General features: G+C 41.8%; 4 protein-coding genes across 7 annotated transcripts in view; 2 read left to right on the top strand and 2 right to left on the bottom strand.

Annotated features, from left to right (window-relative positions):
* Window positions 1–6,356, bottom strand: part of LOC119378933 (rab3 GTPase-activating protein catalytic subunit) — a 246,529-nt gene extending 240,173 nt beyond the window's left edge. For both annotated transcript variants that reach the window (XM_037648028.2, XM_037648029.2), the window contains exons 1-4: window positions 6,091–6,356; window positions 5,627–5,679; window positions 5,364–5,439; window positions 776–905 (exon numbers count right to left, since the gene is read on the bottom strand). In XM_037648028.2, coding sequence (XP_037503956.1) covers window positions 776–905; window positions 5,364–5,439; window positions 5,627–5,679; window positions 6,091–6,315 — 484 coding nt within the window. In that variant the 5' untranslated portion in view covers window positions 6,316–6,356. The remainder of the gene's footprint in view (window positions 1–775; window positions 906–5,363; window positions 5,440–5,626; window positions 5,680–6,090) is intronic.
* Window positions 6,357–6,398: 42 nt separating this feature from the next.
* On the top strand, window positions 6,399–9,983 carry LOC119378936 (RNA 5'-monophosphate methyltransferase). The gene is made up of 2 exons (XM_037648032.1): window positions 6,399–6,622; window positions 8,867–9,983. Exons 1-2 carry the CDS (start codon window positions 6,437–6,439, stop codon window positions 9,410–9,412), a joined length of 732 nt encoding a protein of 243 aa, XP_037503960.1. The 5' UTR covers window positions 6,399–6,436; the 3' UTR covers window positions 9,413–9,983.
* A 5,509-nt stretch (window positions 9,984–15,492) lies between these two features.
* On the bottom strand, window positions 15,493–16,471 carry LOC119378932 (mitochondrial import inner membrane translocase subunit Tim10-B). Of its 3 annotated transcripts, none has more exons than XM_037648026.2 (2): window positions 16,348–16,471; window positions 15,493–16,065 (listed from the first exon to the last, which is right to left on the bottom strand). In XM_037648026.2, exon 2 carries the CDS (start codon window positions 15,881–15,883, stop codon window positions 15,581–15,583), a length of 303 nt encoding a protein of 100 aa, XP_037503954.1. In that variant the 5' UTR covers window positions 15,884–16,065; window positions 16,348–16,471; the 3' UTR covers window positions 15,493–15,580. The 3 variants fall into 3 exon arrangements, with proteins under 3 accessions (XP_037503954.1, XP_037503953.1, XP_037503955.1); XM_037648025.2 differs by having other exon boundaries at window positions 16,334–16,462; XM_037648027.2 differs by having other exon boundaries at window positions 16,421–16,444.
* Window positions 16,472–16,656: 185 nt separating this feature from the next.
* Window positions 16,657–17,551, top strand: LOC119378931 (cilia- and flagella-associated protein 298-B). Its single transcript, XM_037648024.2, has one exon. It carries the CDS (start codon window positions 16,810–16,812, stop codon window positions 17,542–17,544), a length of 735 nt encoding a protein of 244 aa, XP_037503952.1. The 5' UTR covers window positions 16,657–16,809; the 3' UTR covers window positions 17,545–17,551.
* The last annotated feature ends 413 nt before the right edge of the window (window positions 17,552–17,964 follow it).

The following is a 17,964-nucleotide window of genomic DNA, read 5'->3' as shown; positions in this document are numbered from 1 at the left end:
CAGCCTATTTTCATTTCTTCTACGTTCACAAAGTATACAGTGAGTTGAGTAAAACTTCCTGGAATTTTTCTTCTGCACACACAATGAAAAATTACAGTAGACCATGCTCACCTGTTGAAGCAGGCAGCATTCTGTTGCACACACAATAATCAAGTACTACATCAGCAAAAACATTCTACAGCAACATTATGGGTCTGGCACTCAGTTAAGGCCCTACCTAACGGTTTGGTAGAATTATGTGATTGAGGCAGCCTACAGAAATGTAAGCAACGAAGTCCCTCAGAAGCACAGAGAAAGGTCTGCTAAAAGCTGTACGCTGCTAAAGAATGTGTTAGGTGCTTTTCAGCCTCTGCCACAAGCCAGGCATAAAGGGCACAGCTCTTGACCTTGTTTTCAGGGAGAAACTGGTCTTGAAGACAAAAAAATCACGAAGAAAAGATCAAGTGCTTGAAAATCATATGTTGGTTCAGGTGCTGCCTTATGTGCTGACCAAGTTTCCTGCATCTTGGATCAATATTTCGGCCACAACATCAATTTATATCAGCACCATGACCTATATTTTGACTGAAAGAAAATCACGAGAAAGTGGCTAGCCTCTTTTTGAGCCACACTGCTGCTGAATGATGTATGCTGTATAATATACACATAATCAATCCGTTAACTCAATGCTTTATCAAGTACCATGAAGAAAATTTTATACAGAGATTTTTATACATGGGCTCTTTTTTTTTTTATTGGTATACAAGAAACAAGACTTGCCATATGCATTCCTTACCTTCAAGATGCTGGCTTTCATCTAAGCTTCTTGAAGCTTCTTGTAAGTAATGCCTAGTAATTTTGAATGCAAAACTGGCAAACCTTATGTCCTCAGAGCAAGTCTTCCAGTTTGTGCCAGAAAGCTCACCCTAAACAAGGCACAAACACACAAAAGAAAATATAGTCAACTGGGTATCAGGCAGAAGCATAGCAGCATTTGTTCCATGACATCCCTGGGCACAACCTCAGTGATCATTTGGCAAATCAACTAGTATTATATTTATGCACAAACTGTGCCTTCATACCTTACTTTTACCAGCTAAATCCCTTTGTGACACTACTATTACTATGTCAAGGCAATAACTGGCATTGATAACATACACGACTAATGACACAGCAAAATGAAGGAGGGAACCTCAGTCAGTTTGAAACATGGACCCTCAAGTTTCAGGAATTGCTTCAACTTTTGTGTGCACTGTCAGGATCCCTAAGAGGAAATATGCAGCGTGTCACAGTGCTAGATAGCATTCCATGACAACATTGCCATGTTGCACAGAGCTGTTATGGAGTCAACTGAGAGAGCAGGACAGGATGTCACCCAACAAAGGTGCGGGAGCACATTTCACAAGACAGAACTCTGCAGCGTTATTCATGTTGAAGAGATCTTGAAGTGCACTGGCACACTTAAAGATTACAGAAAGGTTACAGTATTGTCGAGAAAGAAATCAAACAGCTCAAAACAGACCTGCTTGCTTCATTTACAAGTGGTTATTTATAAGTAGCTTTATTTAAAATTATGCAACAATCACCACACACACAAAAACACTGCATGTCAAGACCATCAGCAAAGCAAGGTTGGCAGCAGTGTTTTTTTTAATCATATTCTCAAGCTAAAAAGTGGCAAAGTTACACAGTACACAAATGCAGTGGGAAAGTCAATGAACTAATGTGGATATTCCAACTGCCACCATGTACAACTTAGGTGCCTTTTTCTACAATTTTTTTAGACAAAGCAACCAGTGTAGCTACTTTCTGAAGTAAAATACATGAAACTGAGCATCTTGCTCGCCTTACGTAAGCTAAATTAGGTAAATAAAAGTCACCTATTTATTTCCTATTATTATGTTTGTTGAATGTAAAAGATCAAATTTTGGTGCTTTTATCCTGGAATTCCGTAACTTGTAGCACTGATGCATCTGCTTCATAGCAATTATTTGTGTAGCCTCTTCCTTAATCAGCAGAGGCCACAGTAAAATTACCCTTCTGTGCATCTAGCCATCAAGCCCAATGCTGATATAATAAAAAGCACTGTCTTGAAAGTGCCTTTTTTCCTTCGTGTATGCAAAATGAGCTGGCAAAGATGCTTTAAAAGTGGATGATTACCCTTTTAAAAGGTGCGAAAATACTTAAGGCAATCCCAGTGGTGCGTGCATACTGTAATGACAGCTAGAACTGGTGATCATTAATAGGCTTTCATAACTCCCCCCACAAGGCCCTGCCCAATGTTTTGGTTATACACAACAAGCTTTAAGCGTCATCTAGGAGAAATTTTACCACAAGAGTATCTTCGAAAACTTGAGGACATAGCCATCAAGATTAAGGCAGCAAAGCCTTTCTTTTGTAATATCTATCAGGACATGCAAGCAACACAGATCTCCTCACTTCTGTCATATCAAAGTCGTAAAGGCATCACCTCATTTTTTGTCATGGCCCCTATATACATATTTCCCATATTTCCACCTCCTTTCTTCTATCTGCCTTGATGTGGGGGCAATCTTTGAGAGGTGGTTTAGTGTTCTCTGCATGGCAGAGGAATTCCCAAGCTATAGTCATGGTGCTGTAGGCATCATGTGCATGGGTGCCTGTAGGGGGGTGCTAAAGGGGCACTTATCCCCACACCTCCTCCCAAACCGCAATGCAACATGGGTTTGCATTCCTTAAGACAAAATCCTGCCAACGCCTACAATTATGTGTATGCTGCCATCTTGCCCACAGAACAAGCAGCTTCTCTGAGAATAGTGTATAGGCCGATATTTGAATTTTCCGCTTTTTTCAGTGGTATACCGTGGCGTAATACTTCACAGACACAATGACAACCTTGCGATCTACACACTACCATTTTTCCTTTGTAAAATCAAACCTGATGAAGGGAATCATTCACAAAAAGAAAAATTAAATGTAAAATCAAAAACAAGTTAGTGAAACATTCTCTTCATTGAAAAGGTGCTGGCAAGAGTAATCATGAAATAAAAAGGGCATTTCATAACACCTTCTCCAACTCACTGCTAGCCTCTTCAGAAATGCCACACATTCTGGCCTCCATAACTGCCATTTTTCTCTTTTCACTTTCAAGTTTGCTATCACATAACACAAGTGATAGACACATTGTGTATTAAGTGTACAGCCGAGTGCAAAATATACACCAAGCACAGAATTAACCAAGAATTCGCTAGCAACTTAGGCACTCGAACTGCAATTTAAGTGAGATGTGCTACTGTCATGAAGTGGAGTATCCATAACAAAATGTGATCAGAGGAGGAATGTATCAGCTGCAAAAAAATTTGGTTTCTTCTTGGATTCGGTACTCCAAAAACTCAATGCAGCTGGGCCAGGAGGATGGTGAAGTGGATAAATTTTACCCACCCGACCCCCCCAAAACGGTGAGAACTGGTTAAATTATATTTATTTATTTATTTATTAAATACTGCAGACAAGAAGTTTAAGCAGCGTGAGCAATATGCACACAAAATAACAGAATGAAACAAGGTTTAAACACGCTTTTCAGACAATTTCTTTGATCATAAGGTAGAGGGTTATGATTAAAAAAAAAGAACAATTGAACAACTTGGTCATAATACAACTCTAAGGAAGTCGTAAAAGAACAACAGTATTTACACAATTAAAATGGCACACAGGTCAGGGGCATTGGGGAAATGCTTCAGTTAGTTTATTCCAATCAGCTACTCTTTGTGGAAAAAAAAGAGTATCGAAAAGTGTAAGTCCTTGCGAATATTGGTGTTAGAAAATGAGGGTAGTGGTGCCGTGTAGCTCTGCTTAAAGGACCCCTGACAGCAAAATTTTTGTTGGTGACTTTTTTACTGTAATTTGTAGCTTTGTGTCTGGTAATCCCTAAGTCAAATCGTAAATGCTCTAGCATATCGTATAACTAATTCTAGCGTAGGTGATTGTGAACACTTTAGCGTCACTTCAAAACGCCCGCCTAAAAACCACAAGGAACTAGCGCCCCATGAGCGTCAAAGACCACGTGCCCTCAAGCTGTGGTGATGTTGAAAGCGCGGTTTTCAAATCGGGGCCCCGCATGCTCTAGAGATTGAAAGTATGTGGGTGCCTCGGTATGGGTTAAACCTGTTAAGCGCGTGTCCCCTCACGAAAACTACCTCGAGAGCAGCCCGACAACGAGAGGGTGCGGAACAATAGGCCTCGCCGGGTGCCAGTCGTCGTATTGTGCACGTGCGCCCCGCGGGGCCTCTATCTACGTCATACGAGGATGTCGCGAGGTGCAGCCAACTCAAATGAGCACTCACGCTTACTTTAAAACCAAATTAAGATATCTTAAAGGCAACGTTCGTCACTAATAATCGGTCAGATGTACCCCCGTATACAGGAAAGTCAAACAACACAAACATCTCGACGTTTCAATTTTGGTGTCAGGGGTCCTTTAACAAGGGGGATACGTATGCTGCAGTGTCTAAGGCTAGGCTATGGTTAACTATATCTGAAAGAAACTCTAGTTGGCTTTTTTTGTTCGAATTTGTAGTAATTCAATATCATTTGCAGTTAGTAATGCAGTGGGGGAGTAGGTAGACCTAAATTTACTATAAATAAATCGTACTTCTTTTCTTTTAATTCTTTCCAGATTTTTAATGTTAATTTTTGTGTGGAGATCCCAAGCTATGGAAGCCATTTAATCAATGATGTTAATTTGAGAACTATTAACCAAATTCAAAAAGTGGTTACTGCACAGCAAGGCATTTCAGTACTAATTGAACTCTGAAAGACTGCACACCCACCTACATTTCAATCTTAAAGACAGCCTTAACTTCAAGGAATGAGTTCACCGGGAAGTAGTATGATGCTCAATTATGGCATTCACATGGCCAATGTAGCCTGTCACACCACCACATTTCTTTGCATTTCTAGCACATTTCTAGCAAGAAAAACCATAAGAGTGCAGTCTTTGGGATGAGTGCTACTTAAGCAGACCTAAATAATAGTTTTCCAGCAAAAATAAGTCATGTACACTGTCATTAAGTCATTCACTAAGTCAGTAGTTGTGCAACTTGTTCACTCCTCAAAGGTTGTTTCAGAACGATTGAAATTTGGGCTTGTTGGTACATTATTGTAAAAAAAAAAAGCGCTGGTTGAATAAGGACACAAAAAGAAGACCCAGGTGCTAAGCGTTACGGACGCATGTAGAGTGATGACAGACACTTTAAGTGAAACATTTTTGTGCCACGAAGCAGTTCACTGTATGTGGCCTTGATTGTTATACAGCAACAGAACAGCCACAATGACATGACGTATCAACTCCATTGCTGCAGCTCGTAATAACGAAATGAGCACTGTCAATACTGCCCACCAGTTACCTCTTTCAATGGCTCTAGAGTCCTTAATGTTGTGAGTTTCCATTCGTGAATGACTGCTTCTACTGAAGCAATAAACCTGCAAATGAAAGAATTCAAAGTTTATGCGTTGTAGCTCACAATACAGACGCTGTCATTTATGTGTTAACATAGAGGCAATAAGTAACACTAAACCAAACAAGGGTGGTATTCTTTCAGAAACAAGACGACAAATATCACCTTTTTTTTTCATTAACTCTTGCCAGCGTAAATACACCGGAACGTACCTTTCCCATTCCGTCGATGTTGTAAAATCCGTGATCTCATACAAATCAGGGTCCTTCAAAGAAATATGCATATTAGTAACACAGCTCCTACATTTTGCTTACACTCGCTGCATGCAAGAGTTGTAGCTTTCTGCTCAAATGTTCACCTGCACATGCCATTACCACATAATGTCACTGTTGTAATCTGACGGGTGTTCACGAAGAGTCACAAGAAAAATCGTAATACGCGCCACTGTTTTTTTTTTTTCCTCTTTATCCTAAGCACAACGAATGGAAAGCGAACTTTAAATGCGCGGTATACACACGCTCCAGACACAAGTGACACGTGAGGTAGAAACTTTGTTCAGAAATACATGAACTGAACACTTCACTCAAAACGGTTCCTGCGGAGCACACATAGATCCAACAGTGTCACGCCAGTTTGTTGTCCGAAATACAAAACGTATGCAAACCACGAAACGCACCTCGTCAAACAGCCCGTCGTCTTCCATACCGTAAACGTCTCGAAGAAACCGCTTCACGGTTACTGCTGTCTGAGAAAGTGAAACGGAGAGAACGCTCAGGAAGCACAGCGCGAAGTTAAGGCAACATGAACAGAAATAAATATGGAACACTGCAACTCGAAAGTTCCAACTTGGATCGGCGCAATCACACACTGAAAATATTGCACAGCATCTCCTGCTGATCATATGTTGGTGCGCTGGACGTATATAGCGGATGTATCGACAAATTCGACATGTGCTTGTGCACGATACGTCTTGAGCTCCACAGCTCTGCAGTTCCGGTTTACTGGTTCCGGTTTTTATTAACATGGCCGCGCCCACATCTGAGAAAGGCGGCTCGGGAAGCAGAGCAAAATATGGAAACTTTAACAACTACTACCAATTCAACAAACCAGAGGAGCGGCTAAAAATGCTACCAAAAGACTTGGTAACTTTTTGTAACTTGACTGACCAGTCCCAAGTTGTTGCCCTCGACATTGGCTGCAACAGCGGGGTAAGATGCTCTGTTTTAAAGAGTTCGTAGCGTTAAGGGTATCAGAGTATCAGTAAAGAACTAATAATGTCATCGCAGTGGCTAATCGTCGTCGCTAGTTTGTGTTTATTAACGAGCTCAACAGCGGTAACAAAAACGATGACATCAGTTTGTTTGAATCGCTTGTGTCTTGAAGCATGTGGGTAGCAAAAATTCTTCGCGTGGGCAGATGACGCCAGAAGCAGTATTACTAGAGAAATTTAGAATTAGTTACCTAGTCTCTGGGCACATTGGGCTTGCTTAGGCGCGCCGTAGACGTTTTAGAGCAGTATTTAACCCTTTAACCTCCATAAATACAAACACCAGTGAATCGCGCTCGGACCTTCACGAGGTCTACCCAAAGGAGCTTTGCGTTGATCGGCTTGTGTACGCACGCAATTTTCGAAAAGGAGGTGCCGGAACGACAAAACCTAAGAGTAGTTAGCGTATGACACATGTTCAGTGGCGAAAACCCAGGGCGATTGCGTTCGCAGAGCTCTGGGTACTCTCTTCTAAAACTGCATACTCTCAGCCATTTTCGTTAGCCAAATTAAAAATGTGTAGGTTCGTATTTAAAAGATAAGTGCAAAAATTATGCTTGGAAAGTATGCATGTTGAGCATTAGCTGTCGCATGGTAATGAGTGAAGTAGTTGAAATATACATGTGCACAACAGCAAATGAAAACTGAACTGTTGCATCTGTTTAGCGGATGCATAAATTTGTAGAAAACATTAATTACAATTACTGCTCTGACCAAATTATGCAGCTCTTCGTATTTCCAGAGATTCAGTCAATTGAGTAACAAATTGCCTGAATTACACAACTGAAAGAACACAAATGTAATGTAATGATGCAAGTGTTACACACCAGTGTGTAAAAACGAAAACCAAAAACGAAAAAGACGATATTTTTGAACAGAACGAAAACGTAATCGAAGCTTTATCCATTATTTTGTTCCGTAGTGAAACCGAAATATTTTTTATCCGTTTTCGGTTCAAGGGAAAAAAAAAGTTGGCAATCCAGAACAACCGAGATCATGCAATGCAAGCATTAATGCATATCTCAAGGGACAGTATTAGTGCGTGTCTCAGGCAGGGATTCCAAAGTAAACATGCGTTGAAATTTTGCGAAAAATGAAGAGTGCCAACCAGATCTGTTTATATTAACGCAAGTGAACCTTGGTGTGCCGATCACACAGATAAGCGTGGAGAAGGCGCCGTCGGCGCTGAAATTTGTTTTATCATAACAGCGGTTTCACATATCAGATTTTAATTTCAAATTCAAATTTTGTGTACAAAAATAAAAACCATTACGAACCGTTACGGAACATTTTTTTTCGGTGCTCCATCCTGTGTCCTTTCTAAGTCTTCATGCATATTGCGCTTGTTTCATCTTGATGTTTTTTGTTTTTTGTTTTTCGTTCCGGAACAGAAACGGAACGGAACTTTTTCCTGTGGTACAAAACTAAAACCAAACAAAAAACATTTCGTTCTGACACCCTGTTACACACTTTCAGTCCTCTTTATTTTGTAACAGACTAGAAGAGTGAAGAGTGTTGTAAGTATTGGAACTCATCACAGCGGGCAAAGATGAATGCAAAAAAGCCATGATGTTATGAAACCGCCCAGGAAGGTTTAGCGGGTTAACTGATGTAGCTGTGGTAAACAATTAAGCGCTAAGAGTGCTTTAAGGTTAGTTTTTATTTGTTGTAAAAAACTTGGAAGCGTAAACAAACAAGACACGGAAGAGTAGGACACAAACTGCGCTTGTTTGTGTTCTACTCTTCCGTGTCTTGTTTGTTCGTGCTTCCAAGTTTTTCACAATGAACCTATACCAACTAGCCCGCCTGTCTACCCTTCTGTAGTTTTTATTCGCGCACTTTATAGCTTTTTGCACTGTGTGCATCATAAAAAGTGACCGTTAGTGGAAAAGCCCCTGCCAACCAGCTGTGTAGCTTACAATACGGGCACATTAATCGACCCCAAATAAAAATCTCTAGTCAATGCATACCACGTGCTCCATGTCTGTGCTGTTGTTTATGCCAGTGTTGCTACTTGTGCAAGCATGTCATAATAGTTTACAGCACCTGTGAGCACTCTGCACAGATAGTAGTAGTAGTGAAACTGTCAAACACTGTTGATTTATTTGAAGTAAATTTGTTTCCTTGGCAACACAACACATCAAGGGAGTGCACAAATTTGAGCCTTTATCTTTGTTCTTTGCAGGAGCTCACAACTCACCTATACCGGAACTTGGCTTCATCAGGATTGGCTGACGTGAAAATGCTTGCCATTGACATTGACAGTTCATTAATTGAATGTGCCAAGAAGAACTGCTCATGTCCTGAAGCAATAGAATACATGTGTTTGGATATAACAAGTAATGACAGTATAGAGTCGCTGATATCCTACTTGAGAAAAGTGGGCAAGGATGCTTTTGACATCACATTTTGTTTCTCAGTGACTATGTGGATACATCTAAACCATGGTGACAGTGGATTGAAACAGTTTCTTGAAACAGTCAGTAAAAATACGCATTTCCTGCTTGTAGAGGCTCAGCTTTGGAAATGCTACAGGAGTGCTTCAAGGCGCATGAGACGTGGCAATGAAACTGAGTTCCAAAATCTTGACACACTCAGCATGAATGTCAATGTAGAAGACAACATCCATGACTTCCTGCAAGGCAGGTGTGGCTTGGAGGTGGTTGAATGCTTTGGCCAAACACAGTGGGGCAGAAAGGTGACCTTATACCAGAGAAAAAAAACTGTGTGATCTGAAATGTATATGCCACCACACACATTGCGCATTTATGGAAATGACCCTCCACAATCATTCCAGAACGAGTCATGTTCGTACACCAGCACTTATTGTAAGAGACCATGTTCAAAGGTGGAGCCTCCTTGTGCACATTATTCAGACATCCCACTTTAGTCTACAAATCAGTTTTGTTCATATTTACAATGCATCGTGCTTCTGCTGATTGACACATTTTGTATTGCATGTAAAGTAGCTCTGTTCAAAGAACTAGAGTAACTCTCATTGTCAAACTATACTTGTAAACCACACCTGTGATGCAACATGTGCCAGCTTGTACTTGCCCTACTGCATTTAGATTTGTTGTGATACAGCAAATATCACTGTGGCGCCCCATAATTGCAAAGTAACAGATGCTCATAGCCTTATTTAATATTTTCATTACATGAAACTAAGTCAACCAACTGTGAGCAGCTGTGAAATTGTCACAGTAATTTATGCAAGTTGAGATGCAATTCCTTTTTACCTACTGTTGAATGTACACATTAGAGCTGACATACAATAAAGAAAATTGACAATGTTTGTGTTATATGATAACTCTGATCCTTTAAAGGGCCCCTAAACTACTCAGAGGTCGAAATTTAGTTGTGGTGTTGCACTTGTGCACGAGTATTCAACAAACACACAACCGCAATAATTTTTCGAAACTGTGCCGTAATAGCGGAGCTACACACATTTGATGATGCAGAAGCAGCCCCTGCTTTTGGATCATCAACCCACTTGTTTCTCCTCCTGGCCGAGTGCTCCTCCTTGCTGTGCAAGGGGGAAGAGTGGCGAGCGTGTGTACCTGCGAGCAGACAAACAGGTTCTTTTTGTGGATGACATGACCAGACACGAATGTTGACGTCACAGTCAACACTGGGGTCTAGCAAAATGCTCGGAGAGGAGAAAGGATTGTTTCTTGGAATTTGTGGCGTGCCCGCAGCTCATAACGCTGCCACGTTTGGCATTGTTCGTCGTGAGGCATTCTGAACTCAATGCGCACGTTTACTTGAAATGTTAAAAAATTATTGGAGGTGGTACTGACATTTAAACTTCTCTCGCTGTTTCTACCAATTAGGTAGCTGTTGACTCAAAACTTGTGGTCTGAAGCATTGTCCTCAAGAATGCAAGTAGCAGCTTAAAATTCATGCCAAGTGCAGTGCACCTTTGGATGTGCAGCAGGAATGTGGTTACATGATGGGACTTAAATGTGGTGGTCACATCATATAACAAGCCACTCCTATGCACACCAGTCAGCCAGGTGCAGTATCACTAAAAGCTGGCTGTGCACTGCCAAAGTGACCTTTTAAGCCTTCAGTATGCACTTCACATCCAACAGTCTAAGGAGGGATCCCTTTCTCCTGCTCTACTGCTGGACTTTGCTGCAGCCCTCAGTTTGCTGCCTTTCATAAAACAACGTGGCTACCAGCAGATTATGAACTTGGCATAGTAGGGAAGATTCGTATTCCAGAATGCAAGAAGACGATAGAGGAAAACACCAGGTGTAAAAGTTCAATGAAGAAGTGCTATGAATTTAGTCATGCAACTCGCATGCCCAATATACAAGCCGGAGACGTGATACTAGTACGAAAAGGTCTTGATCGTTCGAAGAATGCTTTCGCAGGTCCTTATGTCATCCTCAAAACGCTGAATCAGCAAGGTATACTGAAGTCAGTAAACTTTGATTGACCAACCAGCAAGGCAGAAGTGACAACTGTGGGTAACCTAGCGCCACACCATCCGTAGAAGGATGGCGATAAGAGACCCAGAGGATGTATCCTGAACAGAAAAGGCGCTGGGAGAAGAGAAGATGAATAGGATCGAGTGCTGACATTAAACAGTTGATCAGCCTCTGATCCTTATAATTTTTTTGTTCTTTCCTATTTGCATAACAGTTTGTAAGTATATAAATTGAATGAATCTATGATTTTATGTTCGTTAAACAAGTGTTTAGTTGTTGTACAGTTGAAACTCAATTTAACGAAGTGATGAGGACGCTCGAATTATTTCGCTAAATCGGCAAGTTCTTAAATCGAGTAGGGATTTGGGGTCCTTCGAAATCTAAAATAGTAACGTTGCATTGCCTGAAAGCTACTGCGGCATTTTATTTGCCATTATGCCTATAAGGTTAGGTAGCGCACTTTCGACGGGGACAAAAGAAACAGAAAGTAGCGAGTGTCGTGTCCTTTCTGTTTCTTTTGTCCCCGTCGAAAGTGCGCTACCTAACCTTATAGGCATAATGATCAGTCACCAACTAGCCCAGCTCTCAACCTTATTTGCCATTATTTCGCACTTGCATGTCTGCGAAGGCAACCCGAGCATGAATTCCTTCCATGTTCGGGCAATACTGGTGAGGTAGACAGTCACGTGAAGCTACAAGCTGCCAGTATTCAAAGACAGGGAAAACGAATGCAGTTAATCTGCAAAGCAGGCAGAACAAGACAGTTTCTAGGAGACATCAGTGCTATCTTTTGCTTAGACCATTAAATAACAAAAGCAACCACTGTGTTTCTGTGGGAGTATTTGCAGGGACAACAAACCACTACCGCCCAGCGCCATTTGATATGTAAAAGCGCTACTGACTGCAGCGTGCAGCCTCGTCAAAATAAAAGTAGTGTCGTGACTAGGGTAGCTAGATGTTTTAACGCAATAGCGTTACAGTGCACATCCGAAGAAAAGTCGTCTGTGTGAAAATTGGAAAGAAACCACTGCATTTTTGCTCATTTATTTCTGGAAAAACTTTGTTAAATTGAGATCAGTGCCACGATAGCTTCGTTAATTCAAGTTGATGACAACGCCGAACCCTATGGGTACCTGCCAGGGAATGGAATTTTCTGTTAGATCGGGAAATTCGTAAAATCAGATTTCGTTAGATCGAGTTTTAACTGTATTTCCACAAGGTATATTATGCATAGAACAAAGAATTTTTTTTTTGTAGGACGGATATTTGTTTTATGTTTGTAGTGGTGGTGGTGGTAGCCCACAATAACGGGCAGAAGTTTACATATGAACAGAATAAGGAGTTATACGGAAGCAATTTTACTTTATGCGGCAAGGCGTACCTGCGCCGTGTTACCAAACCTATAGCTTGGGAGCCTTTCACGGCAATATGATTGATATGTTGGTCCCAAAGCATATGTTCTGAAATATACACTTCCAGAGATTTGAAAGACTGAACAATTTCTATAGTTTCTCCTTTGTATAAGTTAACAGTAAGGTCACACTTCTTGTTTTTCGTGTAAAAACAGACTGCCTTGGATTTATTAATGTTAATGTTCAACACATTTGTATCACTCCATACTTCCACTTCTTTTAGAATGTTGTTTGCCTGTGTTGATATATACTCCATAGTATATCTTTCTGATAAGTTAATCCAGAACTTACTCTTTTTTTTGGAAGCCTGCCTTTAGGCATAATAAAAAATGTCTAACAAACAGAAGCTCATTCTGTACCGGTAGAACAGTAGAGATCGGCAGAAAGCGTATTCTGCCTTCTACGTCAGGAAGGCATCCCGAGCGAAGGGCTGTTCGACGATGGTGGCAAAGACAGGATTGAAGTCTAGGAGAATTCAACAGTAGGTGTGTTACATCCATTTATTTAATATTTGCATCAAAGATTACATCCATTTCTTTAATATTTGCATCAAAGATTACATCCATTTCTTTAATATTTGCATCAAAGAATAGAGAGAGAGAACAATACAGGTTACCGCATACCATCAAGGGAAACATCTTGTGTTTGCCGACATGTGCCATGGTACTCATGACAGCAGGTCGGTGCCCAATATTTCAATAAATAGCTGTGGCAGCAGCAATCGTGGGCCCATGGCCAAAATGTCATGCATTGCCAGGCAAGGACCATTGGGGCTATTTTTGCTTTCTGAGATGTGCATCTCACCTCTCTTCATTCTAGCCCATTTTCCACTGCACAGCAAGTGGCTAGAACACACCAATTCTGGCTACCCACTACCTTGAGTGCAGGGTGCAATATATCAGGTGCTCTCACTTGATTTACGAAATTCCAGTACTAACCTTTTAAAAGAGCAACATAGGCCTTTAGATGTTATACAGTGCAAACTTGGGTCAATGCAACACACAGACTTATTCTGTGCCTTGTGCAATTATTTTTTAAAGCTTTATGTGTTAAATTCCACAAAAAAAAATGATGTCATGCATAAGAAAATAAATACCACTATGTTGCTGCAAGGCAAACACTCATAATATAAGTGCAGCAACTATTTATAAACCTATTGAGCAAATAATACCTAGGTAGCTACTCAAGAGTCCCGTTTTCCAAACCTTGCATACCAGAAATGCCCAACTGCCAAAGTACTATAGAGTGTACAGACTCATCCACTCTTAGGGAGTACATGAAAGGGTCTGGCCATGCTCCACAGAACACCAAACAGAGCCCACTTTGTTGCTGGTACAGTCGTGCCTGGAAATGTGGCTTTCCATCATCCACTGCTTAATTCATGCACACCAAGCCCGTGTTATCGTAAATAAATCTTCCCTTCCACTAGAATACTGGCACAGTGGTGAAGCCAGCCCTGCATTTGGGTATCGCGAGTAAACAACGAGCAGCTTCATCATTTTCAGCTGATCTGCACTGACATCGGTAAACATTTGTGTAGGTTAAAGAGTGTTCGCCTCTCTTGTGACCACCATCAGTTAGAAAAGAAGCCAAATCATTCACTGTGAAAGGTCAGTATTTTCAAGCTATCGATGCAGTTCATTCGACAGAGAGTGTGGGGAATCCATTGGTCACCTGATGAGGATACATAGCTTTATAATGCAAGGCCCAGGCACTGCCAATTCCACCGATCACCTACACATGCATAGGATAGCTTGTTAGATGCGATTGCGTGTTCATCAGAGCAAAGTTGATTTCGCCGAAACTCCAGAATGCAAGCCTGGTGCACCTACACAGTGCAACAGATGACACAAAGCCACTGCTCCCTGTGGAGCAGTGGCTTCGAACCTAGTTTATGCATTTTCATAAACTAGGCTCGACACACAACGCTGGCTGCACTGGCACTCTGTTTCAGTGACCTCTAACTATCCTTTCAGCTGCAATCATGTTGAACTTTTTTTTTTACTTTTTGTATGCAATTTAAGTTCAGCGCACATAGATCATGCTCTAGGTTCTACTGTGGTTACAAGCTCAGATGAAGTCACGAGTGAGAGTGAAATATGCATGAAAGTTCAACGCGGAAATTTGGGCTAGTTGGTGGGTGTGGAACCTGTGCATCTTGGCAGCGCAGTGGAACGAACACAAGACAAAAAAAAAAAACCAGAAAGGAGCCCGTCCTATCTACGTGTTCCTTTCTCTAGTGTTCGTTCCACTGCACTGCCAAGATGCACAAGTTCTATGCATGAAGTGCACATTCCAATGAGCACAAACTCTGCAGAATGCCTAGGTTCAGTTGATATGAGCATTGCTTTCTCTCTTCTTGGTGGTTGGTAGGCAACAAAAATGGGACACAGTAAGAAAATGTTGCAAAGTTACCCCTGCCTGCTTTTATAGCTTTTCCAGAGTCCAGGTCAAATATCCACATTACTTCCTTGAGAATGAGGCATATTTTTGATACTTTGTGACCTCCAGTGTGGTCTGCAGCAAGTTTCTCTTTGACTTCTCTCACACAAGGCTCTAAAGGCATTACTGTGACCGTGCCAGTGCGCATAACTAGCAACGACTTTGCTGTTGCCTGGCGGTGTAACCTAGGCATATAAATTACATTCTCGTTACTGAAGCTATTCATAAGCCTACTTTATTTATATAAGTAACATAGATTTATCAAAAGAATTACATTCTTTAGCTTCATTACTTTGCACCAGAGGTCGCGTTTTGTCAGCCCTCTGCAGCTAACAGCTGCACCTTAGTGAACTGCACTCATATCAACGACAAAGACTAGAAAAGGTGACATCTACCTATCCAGCATACAACACAAAAACAAATTTTGGAAAGGTTCAGCTAAGCACATGACGTCTGTTTACGCGACAAAATACAGCACACAATTTCTCACGTGGTAAGTAGGGAAAAATAACAGCACGAGGTAGAGTGTGCACCACATAAGCTTTAATTAACAGCAATAAGCGGGCAAAATCTACTCTATCATACGCAAGAATTAGAACATATCTACGGCTACTTGGCATGCGTTTGGGCGGCGGACTGTTGCTCCTGCATCTTCTTCATGAGCTCTTCGTCCTGCATGGACAGCGTGGTGAGCTTCTTGCCAATCCGCTCATGAATGTCCAGATACTTGGCCACGCACCTGTCCAGGCACACACTCTCGCCCTTGGAGAGGTCCGCTTCGCGGTACTTTGTAGGGATGCACTTCTTTTGGCAAGCAGCCGTCATGCGGTTGTACATGTCTGACATCATTTCAATTTCGAGATCAGCTACAAGCTGAAGCTTGGAAGGGTCTAACTGAATGTTGGCCGTCATTGCGTTATCTTCCTGAAGTAACGGCGTACGAAGGTTGCGAGCTGACCTCGACCTCAGGCTACAATGGTCCCCTTGGTGCTGCTTTCATACGTTCCCGCACTTTCATAGCTTCATAACGCTGCTTGTCAATAAGATTCTTCGCAAACACAAATCCACCAATGCCTGCGATAGTTATGACAGCCCTGTAAAGTCAAGGGACACGTGTTAATTGATTTTCTATCTTCGTATCCTGTTGTGAAAGTCCACCTGGTAAACATTACGAGAAATCTGTAACATTAAACAGCGTCTACAAGAGAAGGCTAGCAACACACATCAGATCCAAAACCACTTTATCCGGTGAATGAAGACGCATTATTGAATCATTTAAGTTAACCCACGTGGTTGTTGCTAAAGACATCAACTAAAAGAACAAGTGAAGTAGTAAGTAGCAGTGAACATTAGAACCCTTACCAGCCTATGCTTACTTTTGCAACCTTGTTTAACCGCATCTGGAACCATTAACATACGCTCGTAAACATTAAACGAACCATGCTTTACCAGCGATACAGCAGACATGCGATCCACCAGCAGCAAGAAGGCGTTGTCGACTCTATCACTTTTTATCGCTCAAAGGTGGCGCGCGTAACCGGATTTTTCGACTTGGCAAACTTACGTCCGTAAAGTTTGCATGTCTACAACAATACCTGTTTTATTTTATACGTCTAACCAAAAGCCTGTCATTTACGGTGAACTGAATTGACTGCATTAATCACGACGGCATCACGGCAGTTAAAGCGTTAAAGTGTACCAAGTGTACCGTGCATTACCAGCATTACTCCGTGAGCTCGCCTGTGCGGTCTGGGCATGTGTAACTTTATTGTGCTATCGGTGTGATATTGATTAGCCTTTGAGGCTGGCTGGCTGATATTTTACTGCTTTGAGCAGTCATGGTGAAGATCAAAGTCCAATGTGACAACGCCGTTCAGTTCCTAGTCGAAACTTCGCTGTGCACGCCGTTAGATGCACTTGTGAATGACCTAACAGGTATATACAACGGAGTTTTGGTTATTCGTCAAGTCGCAGCTGATATTGAAGGCTTCGCCAGACAGCTCGTCGCTCACACCAAGGAGCCGCAGGATGAGTCCACAGCATCACCGCAGTCGGCGCTGGCCGAGCCTGGCGTGATCCTCATGAAAGTAACAGCGGAAGCATTGGCGAGGGTGTCCAGTGCCCAGTTTGAATCTGGAAAATGTCTCACCAAGGACAAAATTAAGAGCACTAAGGAGATGCTGAAGACAACTTTATCTGCCCTGGAGCTTCCTGAAGCTGTAGAAAAGGAGCGAAAAGCGTTGGTAGCAAGCGTTGACAAAGGGGAGATTGAGAAACCTCTCTCCCTCAGTGATGCCAAACTTTGGTGGGCGGGAAAAGAACTGTGTCGTGGGAATGAACTGCGTAAATATTTTGGAAACAACGAAAAAACGACAGTGACCGCCACGCTGTCCTCGCAAGCGCCTGCAAGAAACAAACTCTCCGAAGCTCAATTTAACGAGTACGTGCTTCTGCGAACGAAGAAGAAAAAGGAGTTTGAAGATCTTGAGCCAGACGATGAAGCTGAGGCTTATGATAGAGAACACTTGCGGAAGTCTGTGCATGGTCTCATGGAAATAAAATGGAAGCCTTAGCTGCGTACTCGGCTGATTTTGAGCAGTGTTGTAGTCGTTACCGAAAAAAAGTAACTAAATACGTTACTCGTTATGCTAACAAAAAATGGACGCGTTACCGCCCTACGTTACCTTCAAAAAAAGGCAATGCATTACCGTTACCGTTGTAGAAAAAAAGTAACGCACGTTGCTTGTTCCATGGTCAGAAAGTCTTCGCTACAGGAACCTACAGTACAATGTTATAAAGCACATACTTATGTTTCCCATAAAACTTCTAGCCCAAACAACGATCTTACCTGACCTCAGCAATATTACAGTGGCCGATGAAGTTGCCTGTAGAGTTACATGCGATGGCTTTTAACTGTGTGGCACATGGTAAAGCCGTTTTTCTCAGCGTGACATTACACACAAATTGAGATGTCATCATCAACATTCTCTGCA

Source organism: Rhipicephalus sanguineus, chromosome 1 (genome assembly GCF_013339695.2).
Source record: "Rhipicephalus sanguineus isolate Rsan-2018 chromosome 1, BIME_Rsan_1.4, whole genome shotgun sequence".
In the NCBI taxonomy this organism is placed as follows: Eukaryota; Metazoa; Arthropoda; class Arachnida; order Ixodida; family Ixodidae; genus Rhipicephalus; species Rhipicephalus sanguineus.
This window is presented reverse-complemented; position numbering and strand designations above follow the sequence as displayed.